The sequence below is a fragment of the Coturnix japonica genome, unplaced genomic scaffold, assembly GCF_054131305.1.
Source record: "Coturnix japonica strain WE unplaced genomic scaffold, WE-NBRP24 Scf154, whole genome shotgun sequence".
Taxonomy (NCBI): Eukaryota; Metazoa; Chordata; class Aves; order Galliformes; family Phasianidae; genus Coturnix; species Coturnix japonica.
In genome coordinates, this window is record NW_028189057.1 from 41,742 (window position 1) to 52,563 (window position 10,822).

The 10,822-nt window shown below is 61.3% G+C and overlaps 2 protein-coding genes and 1 long non-coding RNA gene across 3 annotated transcripts; all 3 read right to left on the minus strand.

Annotated features, from left to right (window-relative positions):
- Window positions 1-40: 40 nt before the first annotated feature.
- On the minus strand, window positions 41-7,488 carry LOC146751062 (sentrin-specific protease 3-like). The gene is given in 11 exon segments (XM_085535693.1): window positions 41-335; window positions 981-1,031; window positions 1,696-1,779; window positions 2,383-2,520; window positions 3,278-3,312; window positions 3,315-3,354; window positions 3,470-3,517; window positions 4,105-4,252; window positions 5,544-5,655; window positions 6,568-6,772; window positions 7,358-7,488. Coding segments are annotated over 10 exon segments (960 nt in total). The 5' UTR covers window positions 6,761-6,772; window positions 7,358-7,488; the 3' UTR covers window positions 41-224.
- LOC146751063 (uncharacterized) lies at window positions 6,859-8,958 on the minus strand. The gene is made up of 3 exons (XM_085535702.1): window positions 8,912-8,958; window positions 7,358-8,068; window positions 6,859-6,872 (listed from the first exon to the last, which is right to left on the minus strand). The coding sequence occupies exons 2-3, from the start codon at window positions 8,064-8,066 to the stop codon at window positions 6,859-6,861; spliced, it is 723 nt and encodes a 240-aa protein (XP_085391828.1). The 5' UTR covers window positions 8,067-8,068; window positions 8,912-8,958.
- Window positions 8,959-9,070: 112 nt separating this feature from the next.
- LOC146751064 (uncharacterized) lies at window positions 9,071-10,370 on the minus strand. Its single transcript, XR_014941947.1, has 3 exons — window positions 10,245-10,370; window positions 10,105-10,145; window positions 9,071-9,311 (listed from the first exon to the last, which is right to left on the minus strand). It is a non-coding gene; the product is annotated as an uncharacterized LOC146751064 (long non-coding RNA).
- Window positions 10,371-10,822: the final 452 nt, after the last annotated feature.

Sequence of the window (10,822 nt, forward strand, 5' to 3'; positions counted from 1 at the left end):
CCCCCCAATCTCAATCCCCCCCCCAAACACCACCACCATCTCCAAACACCACTTTATTAACCCCCCCCCAACCCCCCCCGGGGCTCTGCCCATACAAAACCCCCCACCAATGGGGTGAGTCTGACTGTGTGTGTGTTGAATGGGGACTGGAAGGTGGGGGGGGGGGTCTCAGTGCCCCCCCATCCCCCTCATGTGCCCCCCACCCCCGGTTCCCCCCCCCCATATCACAGGGCCAGTTTGCAGTGGCACAGCTCCTTGTACATCTGCCTGCGCAGCTGCGGCATGTCCTGCTGCGTGAAGCTGAACGGCCGCCCCAGCGCCAGGAACTTGCAGTACTGCAAAGGGGGGGGGGGAAGAAATAGGGGGGGGGGGTAAGGATTGATTTGAGACCCCCCCTCCCTGACTCCATCAGCCCCCAACCACCCAGCCCCTCTATAATTAACTCATTGCAAACCCCCCCCCCCAAACCCTCCATTGCCCCCCAGTCTCCCATCACCCCCCCAACCCCCCCCCCCATTCATCCCAGTGGCTCCACCTTCCCTCTTAAACCTCCAACCTCCCATTATCCCCCCCATTGTCCCCCATGCAATGTCATTGCCAGACCACCCCCCCTCAAACCCTCCATTGCCCCCCCAGTCTCCCATCACCCCCCAACCCCCCCCCCCATTCATCTCAGTGGCTCCACCTTCCCTCTTAACCCCCCATCCTCCCATTATCCCCCCCATTGTCCCATTACACCCCCCACTTCCACACTGCCCCCCCCCCAAAACCCCCTTCCAATCCCAACACCCCCCCCCATCCCCATTGGCATTCATTAACCCCCAGACTTCAATTACCCCCCACAAAAGCCCCCTCCATCCCGGTCTGCCCCCCATAATGGGTCCCTATCCCCCCAGTTTACCCCCCAGCCCCACACAAAGGCACCCACACCCCCCCAAAGAGCCCCCACCCCCTTCTACACCCCATACAGCCCCCCCCACCTGCAGCACGAAGGCACCGCAGTCACTGTCGTTGTTTTGCCTGGCAACGTTCTGTTTTGGGGGGGGGGGGGGGATGTAATTAAAGGGATACCAGCCCCACGACCACCCCCCCCACCCCAAAACACCCTTAGGACCCCCCCCACCCCTGGGACAACCCCCAGCATTCAGCCCCTATGGGACCCCCCCCCCCCTCCAATGACATAACAGGGTATCTACCCACCCATAGGACCCCATACCCCCCATAACAGGGTGTCTCCCCACCCATAGGACCCCATACCCCCCATAACAGGGTATCTCCCCCCCCATAGGACCCCATACCCCCCATAACAGGGTATCTCCCCCCCCATAGAACCCCATACCCCCCATAACAGGGTATCTCCCCCCCCACAGGACCCCATACCCCCCATAGGACCCCATACCCCCCATAACAAGGTACCTCCCCACCCATAGGACCCCATACCCCCCATAACGGGGTATCTCCCCCCCCACAGGACCCCATACCCCCCATAGGACCCCATACCCCCCATAATGGGGTACCTCCCCACCCATAGGACCCCATACCCCCCATAACAGGTATCTCCCCACCTATAGGACCCCATACCCCCCCCATAATGGGGTATCCACACCCATAGGACCCCATACCCCCATAACAAGGTACCTCCCCACCCATGGGACCCCCCCCTTAATTCCATCCCCCCTCTTTCCCCCCCCTCACCATTTTGAAGGCCCCCCTCCACCCCTCCCTGAAGTCGGGCCGTTCCTTCCGATCCGCCTCGGCCTGCAGGTACCGGCAGATGTGCTGCATATGGGGGGGGGGGGGGGGGGGTGTCAGATGGGGGCGGAGCCTATTGAGGCCACGCCCCCACCCCCCAATTAATACACTCTAATTAACCAGCCATACAACACTGGCAGCCAATCAGGGTGCTCCCTGCACGCCGATACCCCACCCACAAACCAAGCTCCGCCCACCCACCTGGTTATACAACACTCATTTGCATACCACGCCCCATTAAGCCCCGCCCACACCGAAAGCATTGCCTTATATGGACCATGCTGACCACGCCCCATCCTAGAGGCCACGCCCCCTTTCTTAAAGGACCAGCTCACATTTAGGAGCCCCCCACCCCCCTCCCAAAGCCCACCCCCCTCCCCAGAAGCACCATATCTAATAGAGCTCCCCACTGGCCCCACCCCCTCCCTTAAGCCCCACCCCCACTTTTAAGCCCCACCCCCTCCCTTAAGCCCCGCCCCCACCATTAAGCCCCACCCCCAGTTTTAAGCCCCAACCTCTCCCTTGGCCCCACCCCCAACCTTAAGCCCCTCCCCCTTATCCTGGCCCCGCCCCATCCTTAAGCCCCGCCCCCTTCTCTTGGCCCCGCCCCCTCCCTTAAGCCCCGCCCACCTTGGGGCACCTCCTGTTGAGCGTTCGCTGTGAGTCAAAGTACGTGATGCGGCGCCGCGCCACGTCCACGGCCACCAGCGACCAGTGCACCTCCAAATGGATGGGGATCAGCAGCAGCTCCTTGCCGAAGATATCCACCTGGGGGTACAGCGTGGGGCCCCATATATACACCCCATATATACACCCCATATATACACCCCATATATACACCCCATATATACACCCCATATATACACCCCATAACCGGCTCCATGTGCTTCACATGACGGCCTGTGCCTTTAAATCCTGCCCCGCCCAACATGAAGCCCCGCCCATTTCCTTCATAAGCCCCGCCCCTTTATTAAGCACCGCCCCCAGAGCCCCACTCTAAGCCCCGCCCACTCTGAAGCCCCGACCAATCCAAGCCCTATACTACCCATAAGCCCCGCCCCTTTTATAAGCCCTGCCCATTATAAGTCCCGCCCCTTCTATGTCCCACCCATTATAAGCCCCGCCCCTTTCCTAAGCCCCGCCCCCAGAGCCCGACTTTAAGCCCCGCCCACTCTGAAGCCCCGACCAATCTAAGCTCTATACTCCCCATAAGCCCCGCCCCCCTTTAAGCCCCGCCTCTTTTCTTCATAAGCCCCGCCCCTGTGCCCCACTCTAAGCCCCGCCCCCTTCAAAGCCCTGACCAATCCAAGCCCTATACTCCCCATAAGCCCTGCCCCCTTTAAGCCCCGCCTTCCTTATAAGCCCCACACATTCCAAGCCCCGCCCCTTTTATAAGTCCCGACCCATTCTAAACTCCATCCATTTAAGCCCCGCCCCCTTTATAAGCCCCGCCCCATTCTAAGCTCCACCCATTTAGGCCCCGCCCCTTTTATAAGCCCCGCCCCCTTGTAAGCCCCCCGCTCACATTCTTGGTCCAGCGCTGCACCCCCTCGTATCCCGCGTCCTCAGTTTATCATAGAAGAAACTATTGAAGAAATGGACCTGGGGGGGCACAAAAAGGGGGGGGGGGTCTCAACACAGGCTGAGTGACCCCCCCCCCAAATCCCCATGTTGGAGATGAGGACCCCTCCTCAACCCCCCCCCCCCCCCACCTCACTTTGTCAGGCACGGCGTCCATCACCAGGTCCCCGTACATGTTCATCACCTGCGGGACACAAAAGGGGGGGGGGGGATTTCAGGACCCCCACCCCATTTTAAGGACCCCCCCCACCCCACAGCCCTTCCCTTAACCCCACAAGCACAACCCTCCCATAAAGCTCCTATGGGACCCCCCTCCATCATCCCAACCTCTCCTGCTCCCTATGGACCCCCCCCCATCAATTCAGTGCCCCCCCCATCAATTCAGTGCCCCCCCCCGATTAGAGACCCCTCCTCTCTGAACCCCCCCCAGACCCCTTTATGGAGCCCCCAACCCTTCCCCATCCCCCACAGTTCTCCTATGGGACCCCCCTTCAACTCTCCAACCCCTCCTTCCCTTCATACCCCCCCATTTTGGAGCCCCCCCCCCCCCATTTCAGAGACCACCTCCTCATATTGAACCCCCCTCCTCTTTATTGGGACCCCCCCATTTTGGAGACCCCCCTCTTTCCCCCCAAACCCTCTCATTGAGCCTTCAATCCTTCCATTATCCAACACAAGCTGCTCCTTTGGGACCCCCCTCCCCCTTTACAACCCCCCCACCCCACAAACAATCAGCCCCCCCCCCCTTTAACATTGAAGCCCCCCCCCCACCTGGTCGTTGAGCCAGTTGGGCCCATAGAGGGTCTGCAGGTCGTCCATGGTCAACACGTGGCGCTTGTAACTGACCCGGAACCCCCTGAGCAGCGCGTTGCCGGGCAGACGCTGGTAGGACTGAATCAGCTGCTGCACCGAGCCCCTCCTATGGGCAATGGGGGGGGGCAGCAGTGAGACCCCCCCCCAAATAACCACAATAACCCCCAAGACCCCCCATATATAGAGACATCCCCCTATGGCCATTGGTGGGGCTGCATCAGCTGCTGCACCGAGCCCCTCCTATGGGGAATGGGGGGGGGCAGCAGTGAGACCCCCCCCAAATAACCAGAAGACCCCCCAGGACCCACCCCCCCCAAATGACTGGGATCCCTCCAGGGCCCCCCACCCCATAGAAACACCCCCCAGGACCCCCCTATGGCCATTAATGGGGCTGCAGCAGCAGCTGCATTGAGCCCCTCCTATGGGGAATGGGGGGACCACACAGCAATGAGACCCCCCCCAAATGACTGGGACCCCCCCCAGGACCCCAACCCCAATTCTTGGGACCCCCATTAATAAAACACCCCCAGGACCCCCCCAAATAACCCCCCCAAGCCCCCCCTATGGCCATTAATGGGGCTGCATCAGCTGCTGCATTGAGCCCTTCCTATAGGGAATGGGGGAACACACAGCAATAAGACCCCCCCCCAAATGACTGGGACCCCCCCCAAATGACTGGGACCCCCCCCAGGACCCCCCACCCCAATTCTTGAGACCCCCCATTAATAAAACACCCCCAGGACCCCCCCAAATAACCCCCCCCCCCCAAGCCCCCCCTATGGCCATTAATGGGGCTGCATCAGCTGCTGCATTGAGCCCTTCCTATAGGGAATTGGGGGCCACACAGCAATGAGACCCCCCCCCCAATGACTGGGACCCCCCACCATAATTCTTGGGACCCCCATTAATAAAACACCCCCAGGACCCCCCCAAATAACCCCCCCCAAGCCCGCCCTATGGCCATTAATGGGGCTGCATCAGCTGCTGCATTGAGCCCTTCCTATAGGGAATTGGGGGACACACAGCAATGAGACCCCCCCCAAATGACTGGGACCCCCCCAGAACCCCCCCATATAGAAACACCCCCCAGGACCCCCCTATGGCCATTAATGGGGCTGCATCAGCTGCTGCACTGAGCCCTTTCTATGGGGAATTGGGGGGGGGGGGGCAGCAATGAGACCCCCCCAAATGACTGGGACCCCCCACCCCAATTCTTGGGACCCCCATTAATAAAACACCCTCAGGACCCCCCCCAAAAATAACCCCCCCCCAAGCCCCCCCTATGGCCATTAATGGGGCAGCATCAGCTGCTGATGATGGGGGGGGTCAGAGGGCTGAGACCCTCCCCAAATCCCAGCCCCCCCCCCCAAACCCCAGCCCCCCCCCTGGGCGCTGACCGCTGCGGGGTGCTGAACTCCTGCTGGAAAATGTCCTCCAGCTTCTCCACCACCTCGTCAGCGCTGACCGGGATCAGGCTGCCGTACGACTGCAGGAACTCGTCCAGGATGCCTAATTAACGCGGATCTTAATTAATTACATCATTAATTAACGCCTTCATCAGCTCACAGCAACGCAGCGCCAACCTCCCATCCACCATTCATTTCAATGCAGCCCCCCCCCCGGATCCGTTATATCAATGCTGGGGGGGGTCAATTAAAGGTCCTCGTTAATTACTAATTCATTAATTAGCATCCATACGAATATTAATTAGTTCCCCATCCCGTCCCCTATTAATATTAATTAGCTGCCCCCCTACTAACGTCTCCATTTATGTCCATTTCTCTACCTCCAATGAATTAAAGCTGGAGGGTCTGAGATTCAGGGGGGGTTAATTAAAGGTCTTCGTTAATTAACTTATTATTTTGCTAATTAAAGATCCTCATTATTACTTCATTAATTAGCAGCCCTATTAATATTAATTAGCAACCCCCCTATTAATAGCTCCATTAACGCCTATTTCTCCATCTCCAGTGAATCAATGCTGGGGGGGTCAAAGCTGGGGGTGCTAATTAAAGATCCTCATTAATTAATTTATTAATGACTTTGTTAATTAGCAGCCAGGCAGCGTTAGCTGTGACTGCCCTATTAATGGCTCCATTAATGAATCCATTTCTCCAGCCCCAATTAAACAATGCTGGGGGGGGGCACAGAAAGGGGGGGGGCATTTAGTTAGTTAATTAACTAATTAATTAAGTGGCAGCAATTAGTTAATTAACAGGGTAATTAAGAGCAGTTATTGCTCTGACACTGTGACCCTCTCATTGAGTTAATCAGGGCTGGGGGGGGGAGGGTGTCTCCAATGTTAATTAATGAATCCTCAATTAATCAAAGACTGACTGGAGGCAAAGAGGGGTAAATAAGGAAGGGGGGGTCACTAATGAGGGTGTAATTAATGAGCTGGTTAATTAACGAACGACTCACTCTGGATGCAGGTGACGTGCTCCTCCCGCAGGGGGCTGCCCTGGGCTGCCCCCCCCCCCCCCATTGGCCCCACACGGGGATGAAGGGGGGGGGGGGAGGGGGTCGGCGCCCCCCCCCACGCTGCAGACGTTGCTGATGAGGATGGGGGCGTCGGGGGGGGGGGGCGAGAGGGGGGCAGCCCCCCCAAATCCATTGGGGAGGGAACCTGAAATGGGGGGGGGGGGAGGGAATAAATGGGGGGGGTGGGAAATTAAACTGCCCAACCCCCCCCCCCCAAGACCCCCCTTAAGATCACACCGGGACCCCTTAATGATCCCCCCCAAAAGACAACCCCCCCCCAAGGACCCCTTCTTGACCCCCCCCCCCAACACTAAGGACCCCCCTCCTACATCAGGACCCCAACTTGCCCCCCCCCCATTTAACACTCCCCATCACACCAGGACCCCTTCATTGCCCCCCCGAACAAAGACCCCCCCATATAAAACAGGGGAGACCCCCCCAACTTTAAGCCCCCCCATCCCCATAGACTTCTATAGCTCCCGACCCCCCCCATATCACATCAGGACCCCCCCCAAAGATCACAGGGGGGGGCCCAAAACACCCCCAAGCTGCCCCCATTCCTTTTACCCCCATTTACCCCCATTATGCTCTGCCCCCCCCAAATCAAAGCCCCCCCCCCACATCCTTTTGCCCCCCACCCCCTGTAATTCCCCCCCCATCCCCCTACATACCCCCCCCATAATAATTCCCCCTCCCCCCCCCCCCCCATTGCCCCCCCCCATCCTAATACCTTCCTCGTCTCCGATCCCGGCTGCAGCCCCCAACATGGCCGCCACCCCCAGCTCAGCCCCCCCCCCCTCCATGTCTTCCCCGTGGGGGGGGGCTGCCCCGTGAGCTGCCGCCAGTTGTGGGGGGGGGGGTGGGTTCATCGAGGCCCCGAGCTGCGGGGGGGGGCTGAGCAGCTCCGGGGGGGGGGGCGTGTGTGGGGGGGTCCCACCGCGATCCTCATCGGGGGATAACGATGGGGGGGGGCGGCGGCGGACCCCCCCCCTCCTCCTGGCCCCCCATTTCCAGGGCAGGGCCCATGGCCCCCCCTTGGCGTAGAACAGCAGCCGTAGGGCTCGCAGTGCTCGCTGCCTGCGCCGCTGCTGGGCCCCCCCACGGCGCCTTTGGATGTTGGGGGGCCTGGGGGGCAGCGGGCCCCATTTCGGGGGGACCCAACGGTGCCGCCCCCCCCCCCCCTCTGCCGGGTCCCCCCCCCCCGGACCCCCTGTTTTCTTCTTCCTCCTCTTCCTCCTCGTCCCACACCCACGGAGGGGGGGGGCGGCGCCGGGAGCTGCTGCTGCTGCCGGGGGGGGTGGAACAGTGGGAGCCCCCCCCCCGACTCCTGGTCCCCAGGGGTGGGGGTCGCGCCGGGGGGGGCCGTCACGTGCCCGCCCCCCCCCACTGCCCCCCCCCGGGTACCCCCAGAGCTGTCGGGCCGCCAGCGCCTCCTTCATGGCTGGGGGGGAGAAATGGGGGGGGGGGGCTCAACAAAGGGACCCCCGGGTCACAATGACCCCCCCAGTCCCATTAAGCCTCATTCACCCCCCCAAGGACCCCCATTATCCCCCTATAACCCCACCCAGGACCCCCATTATACCCCTATAACCCCCCCCAGGACCCCCATTATACCCCTATAACACCCCTCAGGACCCCCATTATACCCCTATTACCCCCCCCAGGACCCCCATTATCCTCTTATTACCCCCCAAAGACCCCCCAGATCCCCTCTGCCCACCCAGACCCCCCCTCACTGCCCCCCAGAACCCCTTTATTGCCCCCCCCTCCCCCCACAGATCCCCATTATCCCCCTATCACCCCCCATTACCCTCCCATGACCCCCATTATCCCATTATTACCCCCCCAAGGACCCCATTACCCCCAATTACCCCCCCGTTACCCCCGTATCCCCCCTGCTCCCCCCACAGACCCCATTATCCCCCTACCCCCCCCATTACCCCCATAGACCCCCGTTATCCCCTTATTGCCCCCCCATTACCCCCCATTACCCCCCTATTACCCCCCTAGCCCCCCCATTACCCCCCATTATCCCCCTCCTCCCCCCATTGCTCCCCATTACCCCCCATTGCCCTCCCACGACCCCCATTATCCCCTTATTACCCCCCCATATTACCCCCCATTGCCCCCCTCCTCTCCCCATAGACCCCCATTATCCCCCTCCTCTCCCCATAGACCCCCATTATCCCCCTCCTCTCCCCATAGACCTCCATTATTCCCCCCGTTTCCCCCCGTTCCCATTCTGTCCTATGGGGGGGGGATTATTTCCGGTGGTCGCTCTCACCCGCCGCTCGGCGCCCACCCTCCGCCTCCCTCCGCCGCCTCCTCCCCGCCGGCGCCGCCCGATGGCGTCATCACCGCGCGACAGCACCAAGCCACGCCCACACACAGCCCCGCAAAGCATTGTGGGATATATCCCCCCCATAGCGAAGCGCAGACCACGTGACGCGGAGCGGCCGCCATGTTTATTAACATCACGGCGTCACCTGACGCGAGGCAGGAAGCGGAAATGGCACATCCGGAAGCGGAAGCGGAGCGGCCAGCTCTTTAATGGCGGATCCCCGGAAGCAATGGAGGTGGGGGGGCATTTCTTGACCCCCGTGTGTCCCGTAGAACTTCCGGGCGGGGCTGTTCCAATCCAGCACCGACAGACGGACGCGGTGGCAGCCGGCAGATAACGCGGCCTAATGGAGGGGGGGGGGTGTGGGCCCCTCCGTGCGACCCCCATAATGGACCCCAATGGGCCCATGGACCCCCCCATAATGGACCCCCCTATAATGGACCCCCCCCCATAATGGACCCCAATGGGCCCATGGACCCCCCCATAATGGACCCCCCCCATAATGGACCCCCCCCATAATGGACCCCAATGACCCCATGGACCCCCCCATAATGGAACCCCCCCATAATGGACCCCAATGGGCCCATGGACCCCCCCCATAATGGACCCCCCCATAATGGACCCCCCCATAATGGACCCCCCCATAATGGACCCCAATGGGCCCATGGACCCCCCCATAATGGAACCCCCCCCCCAAGGACAATAATGGACCCCCCCCAACCAGGACATTGAGGGACCCCCCCCATAAATGGACCCCTCCATGTACATCCGGGGGACCCCCCCCATAATTAAACCCTCATGGACCCCCCCAAACCTTCACTGCCCCCCCCCCCATAAGCCCCCCACCCTTTATAAGTCCCCCCATTATAAGTCCCCCTCTCCATAAGACCCCCCCCTCTCCATTAGCCCCCTCATAAGCCCCCCCCACCTATAACACCCCCATCCATAAGTCCCCCCCCCCCATAAGCCCACCCCCCCATAAGGAACCCCCCCCTCCATAAGCCCCCCTCCTTTATAAGCCCCCCCCATAAGCTCCCCCCCTCCATAAACCCCCCCTCCCTCCATAAGTGCCCCCCCCTCCATAAGCCCCCCCCTTTATAAGCCCCCCCCCCATAAGCCCCCCCCCAATTCCTTACCTCTGCCGTGTGACTCAGCAGCCTGGACCCGATGCCTTTCCCTATGGGGGGGGGTTAAAGGGGCAGCAAACATTGGGGTCTGTGCGCCCCCCACCCCTAAAATAAAAGGGGGGGGGGGTCGCAGGAAGGGAGGGTCCCACCTCGGAACGGGGGGGTGACATAAAGGTCCTCCAGGTAAAGGCTGGGCCCCCCCCGGGCGCTGTGGGGTGAGGAAGAAGAGAGAGAAGCCCACCAGGGACCCCCCTGGGGGGGGGGGGGGGGGGGGTTGGTGGTAATGCTGGGGGATGGGGGGGATTTGGGGGGTCCTGGGGGGGGATTGAGGGGTATAGGGAGGGATTTGGGGGTCCTGGGGGGAGGTTGGGGGTCATGGGGGGGGATTGGGGGTCCTGTGGTTGGACTGGGGGTCCTGGGGGGGGGATTTGGGGGCATGGGGGGGGGATCTGGGGGTCCTGGGGGGTAAAATGGGGGTCCTGTGGTTGGATTGGTGGTTCCTGGGGGGGATCTGGGGGTCCTAAGGGGGATTTGGGGTGATGGGGGGGGGGGATCTGGGGGTCCCATGGTTGGATTTGGGGTGATGGGGGGGGAGTTGGGGGTCCTGGGGGGGGATTTGGGGGTCCCATGGTTGGACTAGGGGTCCTGGGGGGGGATTTGTGGGTCTGGGGAGGGGGGTGGGGGACTAATTGTGGGTCCCGGGGTTTATTTGGGGTCGGGGGTGTCC